Raw genomic sequence first — 26059 nt, 5'->3', positions numbered from 1 at the left:
TTCCTTTTACGTCCCACCTTGTCCAACATGATCTTTTTCCTGAAATCTGAAAAGTTCCAGGTCTGAAGTCTGTGAGTCAAAAGAAACGCAGACAACATTTACCAGGTTATCAGAGGATAATAAACCACCCACATCATTTCACATCACGTCGAATATAAAAACATTAACGTGTTCATCTGCCCCGGGCAGGAAAGGCTGACCATGTCCACAGCAACACTCAGGTAAGCTGTGGACGATGCTCAGTTGGACCCAAAGTGTGTCAGGATAATATCCCCCACACCACCAGCAGCCTGACGTGCGTTTACAGACAGGCTGAATCCACGCTTCCAAACTCTGATCGTTGAAACTCATCAGAACAGCTAATATGAGGTGAGGTCTCCTCTGTTGGTGATGAGTCATTTGACCTGTGGGCCCCTGAACGCACCACGTATTTGAACTCTAGAGGGCGCTATGATCTGGCGGCCTGCCCGTGCATATGTGCGTGTGTTTGGGGAGGGGTTGATGACGCATTGAAAAAGAACGCTGTCAGTGGGCTCGCCCTGCAGTTCCTCCGTGTCCGTGTTCCCCGCAGTCCGTGATCGTCTCTGTCGCCGGCTCCGCGGTCTCTGCCTCCGTCTGTCCTCAGCTGAAGCTTCTGTAAGTACCACAAAGCTCCTCTGTGTCCTGTGTCCTGGCTTTGCCTCAGCTGTGTAAAAGTGCAGAATTGTGCATGCTGTCCCACCCACCCGGTGGAAATTTACAAAACAAGGTTAAAGTGGAGAAAACAACCCAGCGCGGCCAGAACACGGAGGCATGGAAAGATTACCGAGGGTGAGATAAGACAGGAGCTGTGAGCCTTCAGTACCGACGGAGCCTCCTCCCGCCGCTGACGCTGCGCTTTATTTAAGAAAACATGGCACAAAATGGACAAGTGTGTGTGTGTGTGTGTGTGTGTGTGTGTGTGTGTGTGTGTGTGTGTGTGTGTGTGTGTGTGTGTGTGAGCGTTACTAATATGTTTAATACTCTTGTTTGAATGAATCCAAATACACTTAAAGTACAAGTATAATCGTTACTACTACATAAAAGTTACTACATGAATTACTGATTCATTCATATTTGATTATCGGTTAATTTGGTCAGATTACTCAGACTGGAAAATTGTGAGTTCCCTTTAAAAAGAAGAAAAATGTCTTTTACATTTGATCAATGAGCTGTGAGTTTAATTCGTCTGAGAAAGCTGAATAAAGCGAATCCAGCGGTGGGAGGGATGCTGGGCTGAATGGAACCTGAGAACTGTTCCAGACACAATCATTTCATTTGAATAATAATCGTTGAGTTTGTTGTTTTAATAATCTCTGAGAGCCAAAATGAGCTCAGTGGATAAACTACATTTACTCATGAACTGCTCCAGCTTCAGGTATAATAATAATAAGCACTGTGTCTTTGCAAGAGTCAGCAAAATAAGAAGTAACAGAAGCTTTAAAGTAGAATAACATAGAAATACTTGAGTGAAGTACACTAAAATATTAGATCAGTAAAATGCTTGAGTACATGTACTTGGTTAGATTCCAGCACAGGTCGTATTCGTAAGACTGACAGTAGCGTTTCATGTTGAGTTCATATTCATATTTCAGGAGGGGTGGTGCCACCACGTGTCCCCTCTCTGGACACGGCCCTGCCTCTGAATGCAGTTTGGAGCCTGATGAGTTAGTTGAAAATATTTAAAGCATGTAGTTTAATGAATCAGTGTTTGTTCTCTTTATATGATTATTTCTCCATGATGATGTTATTAATATGAAAACGGGCTATTATCAGAAGTATATAATCATATTATTATTATTATAATAGTTATTATCTATGACATCATACTGATCAAAGAGTATAAAAACGTTAACTTTAATGAAACGTTCGTTAAACTTCTGCGTGAGTTCGTCTGCAGTCGGCGGTTTCTGTCTCGGCCTTGGTGTTCAGGTCATTTACAGCCAGTATGGTGAAAAACCTCCCGCAGATTTCACGTATCAGTGTCGATTAAATCTTCGGTCTTTTTCAGATCGACGCCAAAATGTTTCTGTTGAAAGGAGTGATCGGGAGCGTCATCAAATCTGTGACGTGAGCACACTTTTTCTATCAGTTTCTACTCGAGTGTTTATGCTGAGCTAGGCTAACCGAGCCTGTGATTTCTTCCCCACAGCGACATCGACCCGTCTCAGTTCATGCCGTCAGACCCTGTAAGTACTCTGTAAAGTCTGTCCTAATGCAGCCTCCAACATTTCTAATGAAAGCACAGGTAGATTTGCGTCAATGAGAAACGGGAAAAATAGATCCCAGATCAAATTTCTGCTTGTGTGCAGCACCTGAATGTCGATGAACAAGTTTTAATATTTAATGTAGCAGAAACAGAAAGATTTTTTGTCTTGTTCCTGTTAACAACTGATGACACACAGTGGATAACTCTGAGCTTATGTGCATCGCTTGAACCTTGAACTGTGTGACTGAAGCGACGCCCTCTCAGTGGAAGATTTTATGTGCAAACAAACACACAAACTGTCCAAACACAGTTGGAGGGAGGATGTGTGTGAGTGTGTGACCTAACAGAAGCTTCTTCTGTGTGCAGCCTCCTCCCCGCAGACCTCTGCAGTTCGCTGAGGCCAATGAGAGCGAAGAGGAGAAACAGTTTCGGAGGGTTTTCAAACAGCTGGCTGGAGATGTGAGTGCACCTGTGTCCTGATGCTCTTCTCTTTAAACCAGGCTTAAAGCATTATTGGGGGCGTGGCCTCTTTCACTAAACTTTTAAAGTCACTGGGGTGTCTGCAGAAAGATCAGCGGCCCCTTAAATCAGCTTGTTCTGGTGGGTAGAAAGTGTATTTAGGCTCATCTGCATAGACTGGGTAACACCTGTGCACTCTGTGTTTGTGCTCTGGTGCCTGTTTGGAGCATTTTTAGTAGAAACGGTGAAGGAGGACCTGCAGAGGGTCGGCGTGACAGAGGAGGACGGTAAAGATGGAGCAGATGCTCTGCTGTGGTGACCCCTCATAGAAGGCGTAGAAAACCTGAAGGGTGAAGTATAAGTAGTCAAGGTGAGAAAATGGACAGGGGACCGGACAGACGGGATGAGGGTTGGAGTATGAAAAGCAGGCAGACAGGTGTGGTGAGGTGTGATGGCTCAGGTGAAGCACAGACACTGACTGAGAGAGAGAGAGAGGGCCTACAGCTGCCGACTGTGCACAGCTGTATGTTTAGCATCTGTGCTAGCAGCATGCTACAGTACGATGCGCTGCTTGCTGTGAACCAGGAAGAGCTCCTGTGTATTTTTACTGGCTTGTAAAGCTGTGAAGCAGCCTTGTTGACAGCGGTGTGAGAAAAAGTGTGACTTTCAGAGCTTGTTCTGTTCATAAATATCTCATAACATTGTAGAAAGGCCTTTTCTGGATATCGGACCTTTAACAGAAAAATAAAAACTGTGCGCAACGAGCTCGAACCAGCTCAGCAGCTCTGGAGTTTCCACAGCAGTGAACTAACTGTCAGTTTGCACTTCTAAACTTCAACCGCCTGTTTTTGACCCGTGAAACGAGAAACTCCTGTAGCAGGGCGCGGCTGTACGCTCAAGTATCATCCCTCACAATAAGGACAGACATGGTTTCTGTGTGCTCTGCAGGTCGTATACAATAGAAGGATGTGTGTAGATGGGTGCATGCTTTATCTGTGCATTTACACTAGAAAATACTAAATGCACTTACAGTGCTTCCATCTGTATTGCTGACTAGAGGGTGCAGTATAGAAGCAGGAAAACTACAATATCAGGAATCAATTGTGTGTCGTGTAAATCTGCAGTCACAGAGTCCAAAGATAAAAACACAGAGCTGGAAATCAGGAGCTTTAAAGAGTCGCAATTTGGTCGTCTCAGGAGCACAAGGGGAAGCCGACTCTGTGCGGTTGGTTGTGTGTGAGTCCCCGAGTCATGTGGGCCCCTGACTGTAAACCAGGCGCAGATGTGCTTGGATGTTACAGCTGCAGGTTGAAGCCCTGAGCCACAGAGTGCAGCGCTGAGACGTCCTCGCACCATTACAGCCAACCGGGAAAGATCGTTATTGGTCAGATAATGTCATTAAAAATGCTCCAACAGCACAAACACAGTGCAGCTCAGGGACTCCAACTAGCAGACAGACAGCAGCTACCTGTGCCGCCATCCACCTGTCAGAGGCCACGCCCCTAATAATGCACACTTTAAGCCTTAATACAGTTTAAATGGGTGAACTCTAAATACATTCAGCCCCTGTACCTGAGGGGGAAATTATCTGTGGAGACCAAAACTTCCAAACCAAAGAATCAAAGATGACTGAAAAAATAAAGAGAGCTGGAGGAAACTGAATTACCCTTAACATCAGTGACTTCAACGTGATGAGGTGAAGAGTGTTTCCTACTTTTTTATCGAAGCGAATGTGTGTGTTGGTGTGTTTCCAGCCACTGACCTCACCATATCCATGTCAGAGAGCCTTAAATATGATTTGGAGGTTTGTAAATGAAGTTAGTGAGAGCAGAGAAAGCTCCAGAGCTGTTCTTATTGTGCACTAGTGATTGTCTTTAATGCGCTTCTTCCTGGCCCTGCTGTACAGTCTACACTTCCACTCTGAGATGTGCTTTCTTTGGTTATCATAATTTTGCTGTATTATATTTTAATCACAGTGGAGTGAAAGCTCCCTCTGGGACTGGATCAGGAAATGCCACCGGTGTAAAATTCAGCCAAATCAAACATGGAGCCGCACTCTGTGGAAGGCCTGGTGAATAAAGGAGCAGCTTTTTCCTGCTTTTTAATTATAGCGTGCGGTTCTGTCGCAGACATAAACAGTGAACTCGTTCGGTGAATCCTCTGACAAACATGTGGAAACTGCAGTTCGCTGCAGGGCGTGTTACACAGGGAACTCCCTCTCTGCATTCCTGCCATTGTCTGGCACAGCCGCAGTCATGCTGTGTGTGTGTGTTTCTTCTACTCATCTGATGGGCGTGCGCACCAGTTAGACCAGAACACAGCTGGTTCTCGGCTAAACCAACAGCAGTGATAACTGCTGTGACAGAGGCTTGTAGTAAAGTATGCTCCTCCCATTTGCTTCAGGCGGGTGGAGTCAGGAGGCTGTGAAAGGTGAGTACTTTGTGGAAATTTCCAGGAGTTTAGTTTACCCTTAACATCACTAAGGGGAGCCCGTCAGGTGACCGGGGCTGATGCTGTCGATGAGTTTGCAAAGCATGAAAACTTTGAGAACAGGCCTGGTTGTATCTGAAGAGGAGGAAGACCTCGACTCAGAAAGGAAACGGAAGAAAGGATTTCTGTTCTGAAGCTTAACGTTGGGCCCAGATGTGATGAACACCTGCAGCTTTGTTAGGTCTGCAGGGCCACCTTATAAGGCCCAGTATACTTGCTGTAACACATACTGGGCCCACCTAGTTATCTTTGGCTCACAGAACAGTTTTTAGTGCCATAAATGCTCCTTATTCAGTACAGTGTTTGTCACGTGTGGCTTCTTCGTACTTTTTTACAGTTAGATGTAAATAGTGGAAAAATGAAGTAAAAAGAAGAAGGAAAAGAGATTGAAGTGACTCAAGTGGCCGTGACTAAGAGTTTAGAGCTTCAGAGAAAGCTCGGGAAACATCCCAGCTCACTGCCGGATGAACATTTGATTCGAAGTCGAGGTTTGTGAGCCGATCGGCCAGCATGTGAAAATAAATCTTTCCCGCTCACCCCGTGGCCTTGGAGCCCAGCTCACAGCTACAGGCTTTCATCGCGTGAAGACAAACGAAGAGTTTTTGAGGAAGCCGCGTCCGGAACTTTTAGCGCTGCTTCTGTGTTTTGGTTGCGTGTTGCTGGCAACAGTGACTGCAGTGAGTCAGACGCTCGATCGAAGGCTTTGGTTTGAGTCATTCTGTGAGGCTGTGACTAACTCAGGGGACTTCCTGTGTGGAGAACTAATACGCTGTGTGTGTGTGTGTGTGTGTGTGTGTGTGTGTGTGTGTGTCTGTCTCCAGGACATGGAGGTGAGTCCCAATGAACTGATGAACATCTTGAATAAAGTGGTCTGCAAACGTGAGTCCAGTTTCCTTCTGCAGCTCATTAAATCGTTCTTATTGTTATTTTCTAGTTTCAGTGTTTTGTGTGTTTGCAGTAAATTTGTATTTTAACTAAGCTGAACTGAAGTTGTGGATCTGTCGTTCAGATGGGAAGCTGAAGACCGACGGCTTCAGCAGTGAGTCCTGCAGGAGTATGGTTGCTGTGATGGACGTATCCTTCCACAAAACATAGTGCAGACTGAACACAGTAATCTCAGTGGTTGCAGAATTAGTAGCAGCAGATCAGAAAATCAACCGTCACGGTTCTCAGTGAGTTCTGCTTGTGTTGCTGAGTTTGACCTTTGACCTGGCTCCCATCAGAGTGACAGCACAGGAAAACTGGGCTTCCACGAGTTCAAGTACCTCTGGAATAACATCAAGAGATGGCAGGTCGGTCGGGAGCAGCCGTGCAGACGCACTCTGACGGTTTCCACGCTGGTTTTATGTTTGTGTTGTTTATTATTTGTTGTCTTGTTTTCAGGGCATCTACATTAACTATGACACCGATAACTCAGGTGTGATCAGCGCTAGCGAGGTGCCTGGTGCCTTCAAGGCTGCAGGTAAGAAATGCTGCTGTGTGCGTGTGTGTGTGTGTGTGTGTGTGTGTGTGTGTGTGTGTGTGTTCATACATTTGTTGGGACCAAAACCTGGACGTTCACTGTACTTGTGGGAACCAAAGACGTTTGAGTGTGTGTAGTTTCATACTAAGTGTGTGTGTGTGTGTTTTGCAGGCTTCCCGCTGAATGACCAGCTCTACAAGATGATTATCCGTCGCTATAGTGATGAGAACGGCGATATGGACTTTGACAATTTCATTGGCTGCCTGGTGCGACTGGACGCCATGTGCAGTGAGTCTCTCTTCACCCTGTGATTTCAGATATGCGTGCACTCGGCTGTCCGACCGTCTTATTTTCAGCTTTACGTTTCTGAACACGTAAAGTTTGTATAATGATGTGTTTAACTTTCCTCACCTGTGAACAGCTGTACATGCTGTACATGACGTGTTGTCCCTACTTCTTTGTCTCTCTTATGCATAATAGAAGTAGTTAGTGTATCTCCAGTGTGTTGCCGCGTGGGGTGTGGTGAACCCATTTGCACGAGTCTATTCTCAGAGGAGAGACAAACCCAGCCTCAGGGGGTCAAAGCTATTGTAGCTAGTGGACCAATCCCAAGCCCAGATAAACAGGAGGGCTGTGTTAAAGTTCAAATCTGTGCTACACCAAAACATGTGGATCCGTCCACTGTGGCAATCCCCTGGGAAACAAGGGACCAGCCTGAAGCACCTAGTTCATCTCTAACCTACACCAAACTCCTCCTCCCTCCTCATCCACCCAAGAAACAAAAAGCACAGAAGAAAATTTTTTTTATATCAATTTAAAATGCACAACCTGTGTGTGTGTGTGTGTGTGTGTGTGTGTGTGTGTGTGTGTGTGTGTGTGTGTGTGTGTGTGTGTGTGTGTGTGTGTGTGTGTGTGTGTGTGTGTGTGTGTGTGTGTGTGTGTGTTGCAGGAGCGTTCAAGACGCTGGATAAGGACAACAGCGGCACCATCGATCTGGACGTCAAGGAGGTAAAACCCAGACTGGTTCACTTCAGAATGTTTTCTAATTCTCTCGATTCTGAAGTTTAGACACTGAGTGGACGAGTGTGGTAAAAGTAGGAACGTGTGTGTCAGCTCACAGGGGAAAAGATCCAAACACAGGAGACGAGGATGCATCAAATTCATCAAGGGGCGGGCAAGCAAAATGGGTGGGGGTCGGGTCAAAGGCCAAAGACGAGAACGAGATTAGAAATGCACGGAAACAGTCTGAAGTAGGAAAAGAAAACATGATTAATATTTTGCAATGATATGGAGCAGAAAAAACATGAGGTGGAGACGGATTTACTGACTGTGAACCACAGGAAAAAAACAACTAGTGCCTTAAATCTGTATTTTTTCTAATATCCACTAGGGGGCAACATTTCTTCTTCTTCATTGACTGCGTTATGGTCTCAATCCCTAGTTTCAAGTCTTTTTGAGCAAAGCATCCTTTGATTTCGTACTTCTGGCCTGATGATGAGTGCACAGTCTCCCTCAGTCAGAAATGCTCAGCTCGAGGCTCAGCGAGCAGTAATGGCCACATCGTTCTTTTCTATACAGTCTGGTCTGGTTGGAAATGAACTTGAATCGCACAGAAGTCTGTAGGAAAACATCGGTCAGCTCCTGGGGTGACAATCAAACTGAAACTATAAAACCGAGGAGGACAGAGGACGGCTTGTGGTCACATGTAAACACTGACGGTCTCTTTCTTCCTCACAGTGGCTTCAGCTCACGATGTATTCGTGAGGCGACGGAGGGAAGCCTCTCCACAGCTTCTCACTTCTCACACCTTCTCCTTCCTCTCACTCAACCCGCGATGCGCAGTTATCGTCTTCATCTCTGTAACGGGACCAAAACGCCGGCACTGAGCAGACACGAAGGGAAAGCTCGTGCTGCCGTTGCACTCTCCGGCGCTGCGGCTTCTCTGTGTTAAAGATTTCTGTTCTTTTGTCTCTAAATGAATTTTATTAGGCTGAAAGTTTGATGACTCTGAATGTTTGAAAGAATAAACTGACACAGCTGATGCTACAGTTGTCCTTTTCTCTGAGTTTTCATGCACGCTTTGTCCTTGTTCATGCACGTGACCACATGTGATGTTACACTCATTCGTCTGATCAGGAATATTTTTTACTGCATCAAATTTCAAAGCTCAACTTCAGCCTGCCGAGGTTCTTCTGCAGCCCCGAACCTTTAGTGGCAGCTCTGCTCGTCTCGCAAGTGAAAGATGAAATATTGCTTTTACGTTTTCATTCATTCATTTTGACTTTTAAAGACACTTTACAACACCTTACTTGTTGAGCTTGATTCTTTTATCTGAATGTGAGACATGAGACAGGCTTAAAATCATGGCTGTTTTATTCTTTCCCTTAAACTGTGAAGATTTTTTGGAAATTTTAAGCGAAGTTACAAAACCTGAGTTGAAATGTCCTTCAGAAAATGTGTTGACGAATCCTAAAAGATTTTATTGTACAGAAACCAAAAGGATGATCGGCTTATGGATCCTAATGGTGTAACTTATCCTGCAAGTTTAACCTGTGAGATGCAAAACATTCAAAAGGTTTGACATTTTCTCTTCAGCTTATTTGTTACCCAGTGCAGTACCGTCAGAGCCCACCAGGGGGCTTCAGTTCATAAGCGGTCACACCAGGCATGAGCGGCTGAGAGCGCCTCTGGCAGATGTCTGAAAAACAAAAGCTTAATGAAAACTGTTTTTACACAGTCTTCAACTTCAGTTTGAATTTGGTTAAAAGTGGAGGGTCGTCTCTGTCCTCGACACCGAGGTCCGCACACCTCGTTAGGAAACGATGAATTTGATGTTCAAAGAAACACCATGTGAACCAGACAAAAACTGGTTCACCCAAAAGGCAAAACGCCAAAACACAAACTTAACAATGTGGTGTATGCTGTACAGTGCAGCGAGGAATGCCCAGACCTCTACATTGGAGAGACCAAACAGCCACTTCACAAGCGCATGGCACAACACAGAAGAGCCACCTCCACAGGACAAGACTCAGCAGTCTTGCATCTAAAGGTCAAAGGTCACTCTTTCGAGGATGCCAATGTTCACATTTTGGACAGAGAGGACAGATGGTTTGAAAGAGGAGTGAAAGAAGCATCTATGTCCACTGTGAGCGACCATCTTTGAACAGAGGCGGGGGTTTACGACACCAACTCTCTGCCATCTATAATCCAGTTTTGAGATCCCTTCCCAGACGCCTTAACGCCCACTCACATCCTGGGCCATCTGACCTCAGGAATTCGCATGATAAGGTGGGGCCAGGTTTCACAATGAACACACCTGAAACTCTGGCTGATTGGGACCCACGCCCAGTTTCACACCTTGGCTCAGGCGATTAGAGGATCATCGGGGGTCCTTTTGTCCCTCTGTGGGGGGAAACTCCCACTAGGTTTATATCTGGGACTCTCCACCATTTGACCTTAGAACTGAAGAAGCTTCTCGGATGAGAGGTGAAACGTCTTCAAGCAACTTAAAGAAGTCCAGACGCTTTTCTTTGCAAGCTCCTTTGACTACGATGACCTGGATGACTGAGAACCTTCACAGACACCATGTGACTGACATTTAGACAAGTATAAAGACTTTTTCGGTCATGTTTAAAAAATGATGAGCGCCTGTGTGGCTGTTTGATCACAACTATTTTACAAACATGTCATTTAAAAAAAGTCAAATGTTTGACACACCGCTCAAACCACTGAACATGATATACGTGTCTGCTAAACTTTCACCTTCTAAACCACCTTCATCCCAGTTTTAGGCTTCAGTCATGTCCAGTGTGCCATTTAGACACCTTTGGACAGGGTTTCTAATGCTTTGTTCAGCGGATAAACGCATAAATGAGAAAAACACCATCACTATGACGTCACTAAGAGAGCATTAACACATGTGTTTGACAAACGCAGGAAAGATGCAGATTTCATGGCGGCAGCTTCAAAACAATCAAAGCAGGATTCAAACTGTTAATTATGAAAATATTTTTTTGTAAAGTTTGCTAAACTGTCAGGATGCGAGCAGAGCTTCCTGCTGACCAGCGCTGAAAACACGCCCATCGTTTACCCTTAAACATGTCGCTGGTTCCTCCACCTTCAGCTGCGTCCTTGGGTGGAGAGAGGCGTTCAAAGCCGCTGCTCTCTGACGTCACGCTCAGGAAGAAAGTTTGGGTTGCTGTTTGTTGGGGGGCGGGGCCTGTGCGGAGGAGGGGAGCGGTGATGCTGAGGAGGAGTAACCGAGGAAGAGCAACAGGTTTCAGTGTGCTGATGGGTTCACGAGGACAGAGCACGAGCGTATGAAGAGGACCGGATGAAAGGTACGGAACACAGGTTCGTATGGACGTCATCTCTGAAAAGAGGCAGCTTCAAAAAAACTGTTTTTATTTCAAATGTAAAAGTTGGTCATCAGAGTGACCCAGAGGTGGGAAGTAACGAAGTAGAATTACCAGGTATCTCTATTTAACTCGAGCGTTTATTTTTCTTGTTACTTTTTACTTTTACTCCCCACATTTTTAAACAAATATCTCTACTTTTTACGTTTTAAAACAGACCCGTTACTTTAAGTTCATTCATATTGTGTGTGCTCGGTGTTAAACAGGGCCGGTGTTCCAGATTAACTGGTGTCACAGGTTAACTGGTGACGGTCAAACAGGCAATAAAAAAACAAATATTTCATCTGTGAGACTCCGTCTTTTTGCTCTTGAACAATCAAATACTAAAAACTGTCGCGAGTGTACCTGGTGATATTCTCACGCACGAGTTAACCGCGAAAACGGCAAACAAATATACGTCACCACGCCGATTCACAGGGCAGCACGATGAGGAGAATCCTGTCTTCGTTATCATCCCCATCACTCCGTGTCAGCCTCACAGCTGAGGCTGCAGTTTCACTCGTGTACACGTAAATGAACTGCCATAGCCTGTGACCAGGTGAGCCTGTGACGCACACCTGCACCTGCTGTCACTACAGAACCAGAGGTAGCCAAGAAATCACAATGCGGTCAAAAAACAGTAGAGGAACAAAAGACAGCATGGTACCCGGATGTTTGATTTTAAAAAAAAATATCCAAAGAGCATTTTTGTGGTAAACTTACAAGAGTGATGTCACTATACGACGGAAGTAGCTGCTCAGAACAGGTTGTACCATATGAAAAGTCTCCTTTTACCTAAATTTGATCCCAGGCTCATCTTCTAAAATAATTTTCTAACGTAGTCGTGAAAAAGATTTTGAATTGATATTAATGCTCTAAACTGACCAGAACAAACAGTCGTAATGAAGAAAAGAAGATTTGGCTTTGTGACACTTGGAGTGGGTGTAAAACAGATTTCAAGTTTTCTACAGATCCTGAAACTGTCACACGACTATCTCATCTACTTAAAAAGTTGTAAATGGTCAAAAATGTTGGGAATAATAATTAAAAAACATTAAATTTCAGCCCGCCTCTGTCCTCTGAAGGCTGTTAATGCAGAAATTATGAAGGTAAAGTCTTTCATGGCTTCATTAAACATGTTAAAGCTGATTGTGACGGGGTGAGGTGGGCAGCACTGAAGAGCCAATATTTAAGGAGGAATAATTAGTTTAGTGTCGAAAACAGATTTTCAGACTCATCTGGAGCCCAGGACAAAAACAGATTTACCACATGAAAAAAGATCTGTGCTAAATTTCAGTTTTCCAAAGTGGTAAAACAAATATTTAGACTCTTTAGTAAAATTCACAATCCCCCTTTAAATAATAGTAAAAAGTTGTAATATGAAAATATGGATCATAGTTGTGGATTTGAGCTGGAGAAGATTTTAATGACTTGTATAGTGCAGGTATCTATCTATAGTAGTACTGTGTAGTACATTAATACATCATATTTTGGGGGATGTGCCATGTGATGCCCCGCCCACTTTTGGGCACTCCTGAACATGAATGCTCATTATTATGCCTGTGATTAGGAAGCAGTGCCAAAGCCTGCATGTTTGTGTGTGTTGGTTATTTGTCTCTGGTCACTCTTAGCTAAGCGTGCATCACTTTAACGTGACAGCTGGAGGAGATACTGGTGATGATGTCAAGCTAAAGGAGGTGACTCTTTTCTATACAGTCTGGTCTGTTACAGAAGTGTTACAGAAAATCTAGTTTACAGTCAACCTGATGAACATCGGCCTTTAAAAGCCGAACACAGTCGTTTTCTTCTCTGTGTTGTGTCCCAGACTGAATACCTCTGTCTATTTTAGCAGTTTCATTTTGTAGACTAAAAGATTTATCAGTTTATGGTGCATAATATTTAAAACGGATTTTTTTAATATCAAGAACATCGTGGCTCATTTGTTCTTTTCTTCTTTCTTGTTGTTCCTCTTCTTTATTCCAACAGGTGGTGATTAGTGGTTGGGGCTAATTATGATGCTGCAGCCTGATCACACAAAGAGAAGTGTGTGTGTGTGTGTGTGTGTGTGTGTGTGTGTGTGTGTGTGTGTGTGTGTGTGTGTGTGAGGACTCAACACCTGGTTAGAAGCTGACATTGTGTGGACTCCTAATTACAGAGGAGGCAGTTGTTGTAAGAGTGAGGAGGGATTCGTTTTAGGCGCTTGTGAGAGCCGACGGCCGAACTGCATTCATGCAGATACTGTAACACTTTATAACTGAATTGTGGTCTTTTCTAAAGAGCCTTTGTGGGAGTTGTGCGAAGACCGTGTGTCTTGCCATCACAAGAATAACATCCAGTGAAAGAGGACGAAAATTCCTACCATTTCATATTTGAATGATATATGCAGAGAGAACGATCTGAGCAGGAAACAACGGGAAAGCAGGTTAAAAAGAATATGTGTGTGATGTCATCACTCTGCAGGGCAAACTGAAACTGGAGGTAAAAAACAGAGATTCACTCATATGAGCTTTGTTTTAGATGAAAATAATTTTGACTTGATATTAATGCTCAAACTAAGTCGTGCTTAAGAAAAGCAGATTCAGAGTGGGTGTAAAACTGAGCACTTAAACCTGAAAATGTTGTGTGAATATATCTCCTCTTCTTCAAAAGTTAGAAGAGCTCCAAAGGCTGAAAATATAACTAAAAAGCAGCCAGTTTCACACCCATAAGGGCCTGTATCTGTGGATATATAAGTGAGTAATGACTCTGATTAACCCCCGGATTAATCGGAGATGGTGGCTGGGGAAAGGGCGGTCTGGGTGTCTCTGCTCAGACCTGCGTGACTTGGACCTGGATCAGCAGCAGAAACTATGGATGAATTTAAGAAGAATGACGACAGGGACAAGAAGGAACCCGACAGTGTGCTTCAGTGCTTTTTACTGGCACACATTAAATGACTTATTCAGACTAAGCTAACCTGAGAGTTCATCCTTCTTCCTGTTTGGCCATTTGAATTGCTTGTGGTTTTAGCTGAAGATGATTTTAGTGTAATTTAGTGTGTTAGGTGTTTATGAAGAGCAGTGAATCACAAATAAGCTAGCCTTTAAGGCTGGAGGAAGGAGCTAAGAGAGCTTGTTTTAGACAAGAGACGCTGTATCAAAGCCCGTGCTAGACAAAGAAGGATTATTCTGAACTGTGGATGTTTCAGAACTATTCTTTTGATAGGAAATGAGTATTATGGGTCCCCTTGACCTTGAAGTATCACATTCATGTGTGCAAAAGGCTGCTGCAGCTGATGTTTTGAGTGCTAACTGGATGACCGTTGACAGTTACAGTAACTGCCATTAAAACGAAACAGTCTGTTGGATATAAAAGTAACTGCTTCTTAAAAAATAAATGTGGTTATCCTGAAGCGTGTTTGTGTAAGAGCCTGTGCTGCGTGTCTGCCTGCCTGGCGTCTATTGTCAGTCATGAAAAATAATCATGGCCTCGCTCTCACCCTCTCCAGCTGTTAAAGACACCTGATGCTGCAGTCTGATCCGCTCACCTGGGACTGAACACACACACAAACAAACATGGCTGCTAACGCACGTTCAGACCCGCCCATCCTCACAGAGCAGGAGGAGTTACAGAGAAGAGCCAATCAGGTCACAGATGAGGTAAGAGGATTATGATGGTAAATAAGTGTTTTATTAATTATTAACAACCACACATAGAAATGGCCGTTTACTTGTTACCCTTGTATCCAGTGCACATTAACCTGATAACAGCCGTTGACTCACCTGTTTGTGTAATTTACCTACTTTTCTCATGCCTAAAACCCTCCTGTGATTTAAACCGTCAACGACGGTCCTTCACCATTTTCAGTCTTAAGCCTTTTCTCCCTGACTGAAAGAAGATTTTTGGTCATCTCACCACGTCCTTAGTTTCCTTTGACTGGACAAAACGTGCTGCAGACATGAAATATACTTCCCTCTTGTAAACGTTACTTACAAATTTGTGCCATCTCAAAAAAATTTCACAATTCATGTCCATGAGCATGAACAAATAAACAATATATCTCACGACCCGGCTGTAAATCCAGGAGCAGGAAGTCAACAAACGTGACAACATAAATGAAGGTTTGGAGGAAAATGGAAGCGTTTGGAATTCTGGAATTTTGTTGTTTATAAAAAGTGAAATAATTTCTTGATATCTTTTAACCTCTTTTGTCCCAACGTAAAAAGTTGTTGTATAAGAACTAAAGGACCAAACAAAGTTGTTCTAGTTGTGTCTGTGTAGCATATGGCTAAAACACAACCATATCTGTGAAGTGTATAACTCGAGCTGTGGTCTCTCTGTGGAGGCGAAAGGACTTCCTCAGCTCCACTAACCTCTAAATGTGGACACAGATTAGTTCGTATGAGACGGCACATCTGAAACATCAGGTTCAAGGACATGAAATTCATTTCCAGAATCACAAATGAATAAATTGGATGTTTGGAGTATTTCATAGACTGCCTTGAATCAGCAGGGGGATTTAAGTGATTCTACTTAAAAATAAAAACGTATTATTTCTTTTTTATATAGTGAATTTTATCAGGGATGCCAAATATTTCCTTTCAGTGCAGCCCACCATAGGGAGAGCAAAAACTGCGAATAAAGAGGGGCTATAATACACTTTACACTGTATTTTGCTTAAGGAAACATTATGTTGCAAGTCATTAATAATGAATCAGACTGCATACCATGACCAGTTATGGAGTATGGAGCTCCATACTGAGCCTGGGCTGTCTTTGGGCTCTAGGCTGGCTTCAGAAAAAGAAAAAGTTTGAATAATACATACAGAGAAAAACCCAACAATCATATGAACCCTGTGAGCAAGCACTTTGGCGACAGTGGGAAGGAAAAACTCCCTTTTAACAGGAAGAAACGTCCAGCAGAACCAGGCTCAGGCCATAAAAAGACATGGATAAAGACATGCTGTGGAAGAGAGCCTGAGATTAATAACAAGTATGATTCAATGCAGAGAGGTCTGTTAGCACATAGTGAGTGAAGAACAAACACCCAGTGCATCATGGGAAATCCCCCAGCAGCCTACACCTATCCGGTTGTTCAGTGATGACGTGACGAATCCTACTTCCGGGCCTAAAGTAGTCTGCGTTTAATGTGGCTTTTGTGTTGTTAACATGTTTAATGTTTTGTAATTTCTTCTATTTGATCTCAAAAAGCTCCTAAAACAGTCAGTGATCACTGTTGACCTCCCTCGGCTTTTATTACCGCTAATCATTTATTTAAGCTCAGTTTTTAAAACCTTAGGATGTAACTACAGCCCAGCCCATGCAGCAGTATATGAATGACTAACCTCGTATTGTGGATGGATTATCTCAGTTGTTCTCCTGGCTGAAGTTTGGTCCTTTTACAGCATCCTGCCATGCGATTACATTTGTTCCTGACCACCGACAACACTCACGTTAACTTTTATCGAGTGGAAAAAAAGTTAGCTTGTTTATATTATGCTAACATAGCTGTGTCGCTAGCGGTCACGTAGCACATAATTATATACCAGCTAGCCCAACTTCAGTAACCCTACAAACGTCACTGCTTTTTAGTTTTCTGTCTTCATTTATGTTGGAAGTGATAACAGAGCTGTACGTTTTAATTTGTTTCCAAAACCCCGCAGGCAGGACATGCTATATTGTATTTAGATAGAAGCTAGCGAGCTAACTCCCTGCTAACTTCTAACTCCGTTAAATGTCATAAATTCCGTTTTCATGGATGCCTGGATGTTAAACTCAATTGTTACACCTGGTAGAGCAGAACGCTGATCATTTTATTAAAGATGAAAGACTTTAGACAGTTTTTCAACTCTCAGTAATGCCATAGTGATCGTTTGATATATGGACCTGCAGCGGAGTTTAGGTCCAGACACGGCTAGTGACGTCAGACTGAACAACTGGATTGCAGCATAACTAAGGGAGGATTCAGGGTCACCTGATTCAGCCCTAACTATATGCTTTAGCAAAAAGGAAAGTTTTAGGTCTAATCCAACACGTTCTCATCCCAAAGCGTAACATTTTACGCTAGGTGACAAATCGTCAACACATTACGTTTTCGGCCACCCAACGCGTTCCTAAATGACGACATTAGCAAAATGAGGAAATATGAGAACTGTTTGGACACAATCTACACATGTTTGTTCATTTTCTTAAAAACGCTTCGAAAAACACCATTTCACGTCATTAAACTACTGGTTAAGGTTAGGGAGAAGGTTAGATTTATGGATTTCATCCATAACCCGGCACGTAGCATTAGAACGCGGAAGGTCTCCTTTTGCGTTCCTCAGGAACACCGCAGGATGTGACAAAACGTCGGCATGTTACGCTTCGGGAGTGAAAACGGTCTGTCTAATCTTAAAAGCAGAGATAGTTTTCAACAGTTACCTCACAGAGCATTTTGTTGCACGACCTTCCAATCCTACACTATATCATCATGACTACAAGTAACAGACTCTGAATTCCCAGTTCCAGATGTTATAGCTCCTCCCCTTTAAGGCCATCTTCCCTTTCTTCTGACTGGCTGCTCCTGTAAACAGAAAACGGAAGGAGGATATTGGGCCATATCCACTTATCCCCCGTCTGCAGTAGAAAAACGATGTGAAACTAAGCCAAGCCTGAATGTTCGGCACATGGGAATTACACGGATTCATCTTCTCCTTTGACACTTTTGCCATGTTTCATATGAACATGGTTTTACATGTGCGTTACCCTTCAGCTAACTCGGCCTAAAGAACGGATTGTGAAAGTGTCAGACCAGAACAGTGTAGTCGGGTATTTCCTTTGCCAACACATTTTTGAGGCTGGCAAGGAGCAGAGAAAAATACAATCTAACAGTGGTGATATGGACGGGAGCGAGTCACAGCAGCATCCTCAGCTTATACCCCGGAGAGCGTGTCACACTCTGTGTGTCAGTCAGAGAAACCTAATGAGGATAATTATAATTAGAGCATCTCAGCAATAAAACCAAGAATTCATAATAAACAAACTGGCAAGAAGAGTGACGCAAACTACTACACAACCTGCTGAGCCACAGAGGACACAGCCCTGCCTGAGGGGAGGGCCTCTTCAAGGGCACCTGGCTCACCTGGTTGCCTTGGAGACAGCTGGTCTCCATGTGCAACTGTCTGGCACAGATGAGCTCACAACACACACAGACACACACACACGCACACACACACACACACACACTCCCTGGTGTTTAAAGGCTACTGCAGGTCAGAGACATGTGTCACCCCATCATCCCATCAGTGGGGAAATCCCAGAGGACTGACATGATATTTACACAACACACACACACACACACACACACACACACACACACACACAGACCTAGGGGTAGATAAACAGGCAGCTAGCAGTTTCTGCACATAACTGATGTAGACTGTATCCTCCTACTATAACCTATAATAACTCCTTAATGACACAAAGACGATTTTGATGGAAAGTTAAAAGTTCTTTTAACTAGAAATGACTTTCTAAACACATCAGATATCTTACTTGTTCCTGCTCCCATGTGTCACCCTTTACATTTGGAGCTGAAACTATAACACATTCCACAATACTGATGCTCAGAGATGGTTACTGAACAATAGTGAGGAGCGAGAACAAGTTGTAGCTTTAGATTTTCACACTTGGTGCGAGTGTAAAATGAGTTTGACTGCATTTTTGACAGAGCTTAAATGTGTTTTTACACCCTCAAGCTTAATATTAAAATGTAGAATATTAACTTACTACCAGCTGCTGTCATTGTTCAGATGATGATAAGAAATTGCGTCAATATCTGGTATAATGGAGGACGAGGTCTATCTCGCCCCTGTAGGCGGCCACGGGTGCGCACGGACCGGTTTAGGTCCGACAGTATTTTCACGGACTGGCCTTTAAGGTGTCCCGGATAAATACAACAAAATAAAACCAGTGCTGGTACCAAAAAGAAATAAGATTTAGTCATAACACACGGGAAAAGACCCAGAGAAACGAGTTAACGATAAAAACCTGGTACCAAACGACTCATGGACCGGTACCGGTCTGTGGCCCAGGGGTTGGGGACCACTGCTCTACCAGAGGCCTGGAAGCTTGAGCTTCCTGTGTAGTGTGTGTTTAAGGTGGTGATCCACACCACTGACAGGACCATTAAGACCACCCTCCCCACTTTGCAGGACAGCTACATGAAATGATTCACCTGCATCGTCTGCTGAATGAGGAGCAGCTTCTGACCTCACACCATCACACTGCTAAATCAGACTGAAAGACCTCCAAGACTCAGAGTCACTCTTGCACTTCTGTTACTGTCGCACCGTTTCTTATGTTGGTTGGATGCATTTAATGTATTTCTTTAACTTATGTGTAGCTGCAGAGGGGAATTTAAAGACTTCACTGTAGGTTGTACTAAACTTTAACTGTTTGTATAACTAAGAACAAAATTAAAGCTACAAAAATGACTTAATGGGCACGCAGTTCACAAGCTCATGTAATGTGTTGAATGTGAAATATTGAAGCAGTGATTTTGTGTCTTTCAGTCACTGGAGAGCACGCGGCGGATGGTTCAGTTGGTTGAGGAGGTACACACACACACACACACACACACACACACACACACACACACACACACACACACACACACTATAATCTAACAAAGACCCCCACAGTGATGGAGTGATAAAGCACAAACCTCACTGTGAGCTTTGTCATCATCATCTGTAAATTAGCCTGCTGTGTTTCCACATGAGGAAATGGCCAGAGATCCATGTCAGGATGACTCTAACAAAGACGGATGCAGTGTTATGATTAAGTTTAAGCTCCTGGAAAATGATTTTGGACAAACGACGGCCGGGAGAGCAGAACAGTGAGGAAAGCAGGAAAGGATGTTTTTTCATTACTCCATAATGCACAGCATTCATGTCAAGTGCTCATACGTCCTTTATCCATAACAGCCATTTGTTTACTTTTAGTCACTGTGATCAGGATCGAGGTCATGTGATCTTACTGCAGATAAACAGTTCAGGCAGTCTTACCTTGTTGGCTTTTTACCATAAATCTAAAATAGAAAGAATTTAAAGAAGTGAGCATGAGCTCAGTGGATCGCCACGTGGCGTCTGCAGCAAACGTCTTTAAATCGATTTCCATATGTGCAATAAGAACCTGTTTGGAAACGTCGCTGGGGCTCCTGTCAGTAACGGGTTGTTATGTGTTCCATCCTCCAGAGTAAAGATGTTGGGATCAGGACTGTGGTGATGTTGGATGAACAAGGAGGTAAACAGGTTTTTCTTGGCTTAAATGTAAAGACTTGTCTTGACCATGAAATTTGAAATTTGCTGGGTTTTTTTGTTCCTCAGAAATTTGTGTTTATTCTTAAATTTCTCATTGTATCAAGTTTTTTTCTCATAATTTAGCCTTTTTGTGTAAATATCTCTGATTTGAGCTTTTGGTTTGGAAGCCTTGCCAGTACACATTGTGTAAACATGCCCATCTCTGTATTGATCTCTGCTCCTGCTGTGGCAACACCATAAAACTCCCGTTCAAACAGAGCAGTTGGAGCGTATTGAGGAGGGTATGGACTCCATCAACAGGGACATGAGAGAGGCAGAGAAGAATCTGACAGACATGGCCCAGTGCTGTGGCCTTTGTATCTGGCCACTCAGGAAGTAGGTCCAGGAACCTGCGTCTTTATCCAAACAGGCCCTAAAAAGCCCCGTACTGGTGCCCAGTTCCATTAAATGTGTTGCAGTGTTTATCAAATGTGATTAGATTATCAGACTCCTTCAGCAACGATAATCGTAATCAGTCGTCATCATCATAATAATCAGGGGCTTAAATTACTCGATAAGCCATCCTGACTGAATGATGTCACTCTCTGCTCGTTTCCTTTTGCCCAAGTATTAAACTCAAAGTTTTTTTTAATTTAATAATTAGTTTTAATTGAGCCATTAAGAATAAAATAATCCCAAAATACAAAGAATGCATGTTTTTACTAGTAGATGTTCAGTGAATCAAGATCTGAATGATATATATGAACAAACTATTTGGTAAAAGCCTTCAGGATGTGAATAACTACACGTTTGCTGTTTCTGAAGTAGAGATTTTTTGGCTTGAAGGATCAGAAAAATCTAATTTATAGACAAAGGCCTGTAAAAATGAACTCGATATAACAGATAAGCTCTGCATCTCTTGCATCTGATGTCTGTTTATAGCAGAACGGTGACAATGAAGAGTTTTCTAACTGCATGTGACTAAAAATACCTAAATTTGGATTTAGAAGACATATTTGTATAAATGTTCCTTAAAATCTTCTTTAAAAGAAGCACAGATGCAGAAACATCCTTCGTACATAGCCCGAGAGAAGAAAACAGAATGGAAGTGGGCACCGAGGTCAAAGGTCGTTGGCTCTGCACCGTTTGGTCCAGTGTGCTGTTAGCATTTAGCGCAGCGTGGTGGTGTTCTGTTTCACGTTTCTGGTGGCTGGTTTTTCAGTTCATAGTGCAGCCGCGTGGAAATACTTTGTGATTTTTTTCTTTTATTCCACCTCCCTCCTCCTCTTTCTGCCTCCATTCTTCTCGTTACGTTCCTGCTTTCTTTCACCTTTGCTCTTCCTTCATCCGCTGCATCCTCTCATAGAGCAGTTGGAGCGAATAGAGGAGGGCTTGGATCAGATCAACTCTGATATGAAGGAGGCAGAGAAAAACCTGACTGACCTGGGCAAGTGCTGTGGTCTCTGCTCCTGTGATAAGTAGGTGGAGATGTGTGTGGCGTGTGTGTGAGTGTGTGTTTGTCTGTAAACATTATCCAGAGGTAAGTATGTGAGATGTAGTCATAAGAATCTATTTGTAAAAACCTAAATTATACCTGATTCACAGCCCTGGGCCACGTTTACTGCAGCGGCTTCACCACAAACCTCAGATTTATACAAAAGGCACTTTTCCACCATATCAAAGCGATCTGTCAGCTCGGTCCTGTTATTATAATGTTAATAGAGTTGAATTGGTCCTGTAAGGTCAGGCTGCAACATTCAAACACCATCACAATGAGCAGCCATCTTATTCACCAGTTTTTTCTGGCGATTTCACACTTTCAGGGCTCGGCGTTGGTGTTATGGCTGCTGCCGTGTTGGAAGTGACCATATTTGTAGTTTTTGGCACTTCTATGCCCAGACGTTACTCACAAAGACAGAAAACCAAACATAGCAGGAAAGCTAAACTGAGTGTTCTTCTTAAAGAAACCACTCTGAAGTGCAGATCTAAATGTGATATAGTTCTTGTTCTTCCCCAAACGCACTGATCAGGATGATCCCAGTGATACCAGTGAGCACTGGAGGTAAAATAGATGTTTCCAGTAAGGTGCTTTAACATACAGTGCGATGCTGACAACGAGCAAATAGCCTCGTGAGATTTAAACATGAGAAAACTCTTCAGATTTGGTTCATTAGTTGCTTTTAGCTTTTGCTGTCGGCTTGCTTTGCTGCTCTGATTTGCTCTGAAGTCGTCCAGCGCCATGTTTGTCGTGTTTTATGGTATAAATGGACCCTTGGTGTACCCGTACTGTAGCTGCAGGAGCAGTATGGGTACGCTGTGGTTCTCACGTTTCACGTTTAACAGACTTATTAAATTGACATCCATGGGGTCATCACTCTTTCTCTTCCAGACTAAAGGCTTTTGAGGAGAGTGGGGCATACAAGGCAGTTTGGGGCAGAGCCTCAAGCCAGGATGGCGTTGTAGCCAATCAGCCGCCGTCATCTCGGGTCGTGGATGAGAGAGAACAGATGATTATGAGTGGAGGATACATACGAAGGTAGGGAGAGAGTGACACACAGAGTTTAGTGGAGTGTGTTATTGTGTGAGCTGAGAGACGGCAGCTGCATACACGGTTTGTGTGTGTGTGTGTGTGTGTGTGTGTGTGTGTGTGTGTGTGTGTGTGTGTGTGTGTGTGTGTCTGTGTTTGCTCTTCTTTACAGCAAACTGACATCTAATACTTAAGCCATCGCACACAGGCAGCTGGTCAAACACAAACACAAAAACTTGCACACATCTTTGCAGCATTAATGTTTTCCTGCTTTATTCCTGCCCGTGTCAGGGCGACCGGCGACGCCCGTGAGGACGAGATGGAGGAGAACCTGGCACATGTGGGCAGCATCGTCGGAAATCTGAAGAGCATGGCCCTGGACATTGGCAACGAGCTGGAAACACAGAATTCCCAAATCGACCGCATACAGGGAAAGGTACCGCCGTCCTGTTCTGCATGTACACCTCAGTGTGTACTAATCAAATAAAATTCATTTCACCAGACTCTGTTAAATGTAACAATTTAAGGGTGCTGGTTTAGCTCGCTGGGATGAACGTGCAACCATATGCCGGGTTTGAATCCGACCTGTAGCCTTTGCCGCATGCCTTCCCCTCTGCTTTCATGTCACTCTTTGATATATCGCTCAAATAAAGCCAGATAAAGAGTAAATAGTCGATGATTACTTTTACAAGATTCTCAAAGCACCTTGTAGTAAACTCAGGTAGGGATTCGGAAGAGTAGGAGGCCAAGGAAGACATTAAGCGCTTAACTCCCACCAGGTCAGGGTTAGAGTTGGATTTTGTTTTAGCCACATGATGAATACACACATTTTACAAAACTGGAGGACTTTACATAAAAGCTTTTCCTTTGACATGTTCTAGACCGGTGAAACTCTGTGAAAACAGCCACACCTAGAACATGCCAGCAAACCTCAGACTCCTGTATCTGGTTTTGCATCCAGTTCTCCAAGAACCCAGTTAAAAAAATAGCATGGAGCTCATGTAAAAGACAGCGTTATAAAGAGAAGAAGCACTAACAATGGTAAACAGTCAAACAAAAGAGCAATAGCTTCTCAAGACTATACCTGAATAAAAGCAACTGAAAATAGGTTCATCTTCAAAGTTGATTTCACAGGTTCTTATGTAGGAGGGCCGACTATTCCAGAGTCTGGAAGCAATGAGAGCGTGGCCTGGTCACCGTTAGGAGAGAATTCCCAGAAGTTGTTGGGATAATGATGGAGGCAAAATAAGCAGTTAACAGACCTGAGCAGCCATAAACAGGAGTGACGTGCTGTCTTTTCTTTGTACCAGTTAAAAGTCAAGCTGCTGTACACTGAACTATGTGAAATAGAGAGTGAGAGTGGAATTAGGCAATCTTATATACAGAGTTGCAGTAGACCAGCTGAGAGGTAGGTAAGGGGGGGAGAGCTGTTTCCAGATCCTTTAGTCAGACGGAGTTCCGTGAGTTTCACACGGTTCCATCTGGGATCTTAGTGAGGAGAGAAATGAGGAATTATGGCAGTTCATCTCAGGCTTGTGCCCAGAGAGGGAGATGAATGAAATCAATAATGTGGCTTCTTACCTGACAGAAGCAGTTTGTGCTCTTCCCTTTGAGTCAGAGATGAAAGCAGCACAGGAACTTGTGCTAACAGCACTAAAGCTAAGAATTCTTATCTATGAACAGTTCCTTCTGAGCAGGAGGTGTTTGATTATATTCACCCTACTGTGTGTTGTTGGACTGTAGAGCTTGCCGAGCTCTACAGCCTTCCTTTGATTAACCAGTGCAATTAAGCAAACCTGAAAGTGAAAGATAGATGGAGAGCACAGCTGTTTGTGCCTGCCTACCACATTCTTGTTAACACTTCCTTGTTCTTTCTTTTTTCCCATCCTCTGCAGGCTAATCTCAACGTTACCCGAATCAGCGCTGCCAACCAGAAGGCTACCAACCTCATGAAACGATAGAAGTGCTCTTCCAGTCTTTTTCTATTAAACTGTGCTTTTGCGTGCCGTGCCAATATGCTGACCCTGTTATTTTAAACCTCCCATTACTCACTTTCGACAGTGAAATGTGCTGTAAAACTCATCTAGAGGCCGTAAGGGGTTTAAAGTGGAGCTCTTTATTCCGTAACCCGTATTTTAACATTCCTGTTTGTTCCCCAAATATCATAATAGAAAGTCGTAGTTTTGTTTATTTGTATAAAATGTGACCTATGATTATTATAAGTCAGTTTGCAGTGCAATGTACGCTCTGTTTTACCCCTCAGCGTGGCCTCCTTTAGCTCTTGGGAACCTTTAATGGTCCCTGTGGGGAAAAAATGGGTCACTCCAGCAGCACCATCACTGCCAGCAGTAGCAGTAGAGAGCACAATCACACAAATACATCAATTTGTGTGAAGAGCGGCTGTCCCTGCTGTGGTGTTATGAAACATGAGCCCATACGTCGCCTTTTCCATCTGCCGGAATAACGGCATCTGTGCAGCAAAATGTTCTGAAAAGCAACCAGTCCAGTCCCAAATTACACAACCCTGTAATTCCACTTTCTCCAAAATCTGCCACTGTGGATGAAACACGTATGTGACGGCGCCCTCTGTCGGCCCAGTCGGGTATTGCCCAGAAGAAGGAAATACGTATTTCCCCACAATGGAGGATCTCTGGCGACACCAAGCGGACGCAAGCGGAACATGCATTCTTCCTGGCCTCTCCCATCTTCCTTCTGTCTCCATGTTGATAGAAAATGGTGGTGACACCAAGTGACGTTGTTGCTGATTTTACGACCCTGTCTCTCAGTCGTGCACATCAAAGGTTTGCTGACAATGCCAAAAGTCACCATATCCTAAATGATTTGTACTTGATGTCTGTGTTTGTAATGTTAGCCAATCAGGGAGATCCTTAAGTAAACTATGCTGTCTTTTTATTAGCTGCTAGGTTTGAAATCGTCCATTGGGTAGAAGCTGTTTTTTGTTTAATTATGTACTGATGAGTAATATAGTACAAATCATAGAAGTGTAGATGATGCTGACCTATGTTGACCTAAAAAGGCCTTCATGTGCGTAACTACAAGGTAACTACTACAGCTGAGGCTCACTTGTGTGTGTTTGCTACGATGAAATGTTGAAATGTGAACGTAATGAATAAAAAAATGTGCGCAGGAATATAGCGTACGTGATTTTGGGACTAATTAATTATGTGAGGCGGGAGGAGGGGCTGTGAGGGTGATGGTAGTCATTAAATATTCACCG

The 26059-nt window shown here is 43.5% G+C and overlaps 2 protein-coding genes across 3 annotated transcripts; both read left to right on the top strand.

Moving 5' to 3' along the window:
- The first annotated feature begins 477 nt into the window (after window positions 1–477).
- On the top strand, window positions 478–8686 carry LOC146560359 (calpain small subunit 1-like). The gene is made up of 11 exons (XM_085244433.1): window positions 478–636; window positions 2030–2088; window positions 2171–2207; window positions 2594–2686; window positions 5998–6055; window positions 6186–6250; window positions 6400–6468; window positions 6560–6638; window positions 6810–6926; window positions 7588–7646; window positions 8376–8686. The coding sequence occupies exons 2-11, from the start codon at window positions 2042–2044 to the stop codon at window positions 8400–8402; spliced, it is 651 nt and encodes a 216-aa protein (XP_085100559.1). The 5' UTR covers window positions 478–636; window positions 2030–2041; the 3' UTR covers window positions 8403–8686.
- Window positions 8687–10859: 2173 nt separating this feature from the next.
- LOC146560358 (synaptosomal-associated protein 25) lies at window positions 10860–25972 on the top strand. 2 transcript variants are annotated; one of them, XM_085244428.1, is made up of 8 exons: window positions 10860–10991; window positions 14520–14670; window positions 19566–19607; window positions 20250–20298; window positions 21661–21772; window positions 22684–22830; window positions 23113–23257; window positions 24717–25972. In XM_085244428.1, exons 2-8 carry the CDS (start codon window positions 14587–14589, stop codon window positions 24780–24782), a joined length of 645 nt encoding a protein of 214 aa, XP_085100554.1. In that variant the 5' UTR covers window positions 10860–10991; window positions 14520–14586; the 3' UTR covers window positions 24783–25972. The 2 variants fall into 2 exon arrangements, with proteins under 2 accessions (XP_085100554.1, XP_085100556.1); XM_085244430.1 differs by having other exon boundaries at window positions 10889–10978.
- The last annotated feature ends 87 nt before the right edge of the window (window positions 25973–26059 follow it).

This window comes from Mchenga conophoros, linkage group LG14 (assembly GCF_057382185.1).
Source record: "Mchenga conophoros isolate Kocher_MC1m ecotype Shallow Benthic linkage group LG14, M_conophoros_male_GT1.1, whole genome shotgun sequence".
Lineage (NCBI taxonomy): Eukaryota > Metazoa > Chordata > Actinopteri > Cichliformes > Cichlidae > Mchenga > Mchenga conophoros.
This window is presented reverse-complemented; position numbering and strand designations above follow the sequence as displayed.

What these genes read in the sequence shown, in the direction of transcription:
- LOC146560359 (XM_085244433.1), top strand. Translation starts at nt 2,042, where the DNA reads ATGTTTCTGTTGAAAGGAGTGATCGGGAGCGTCATCAAATCTGTGAC. An exon ending in AGCGTCATCAAATCTGTGAC is followed by an intron (nt 2,089 to 2,170) that starts GTGAGCACACTT and finishes TCTTCCCCACAG; the next exon opens with CGACATCGACCCGTCTCAGT. An exon ending in GCGACTGGACGCCATGTGCA is followed by an intron (nt 6,927 to 7,587) that starts GTGAGTCTCTCT and finishes TGTGTGTTGCAG; the next exon opens with GAGCGTTCAAGACGCTGGAT.
- LOC146560358 (XM_085244428.1), top strand. Translation starts at nt 14,587, where the DNA reads ATGGCTGCTAACGCACGTTCAGACCCGCCCATCCTCACAGAGCAGGAG. An exon ending in GATGTTGGATGAACAAGGAG is followed by an intron (nt 20,299 to 21,660) that starts GTAAACAGGTTT and finishes ATCCTCTCATAG; the next exon opens with AGCAGTTGGAGCGAATAGAG. An exon ending in TCGACCGCATACAGGGAAAG is followed by an intron (nt 23,258 to 24,716) that starts GTACCGCCGTCC and finishes CATCCTCTGCAG; the next exon opens with GCTAATCTCAACGTTACCCG.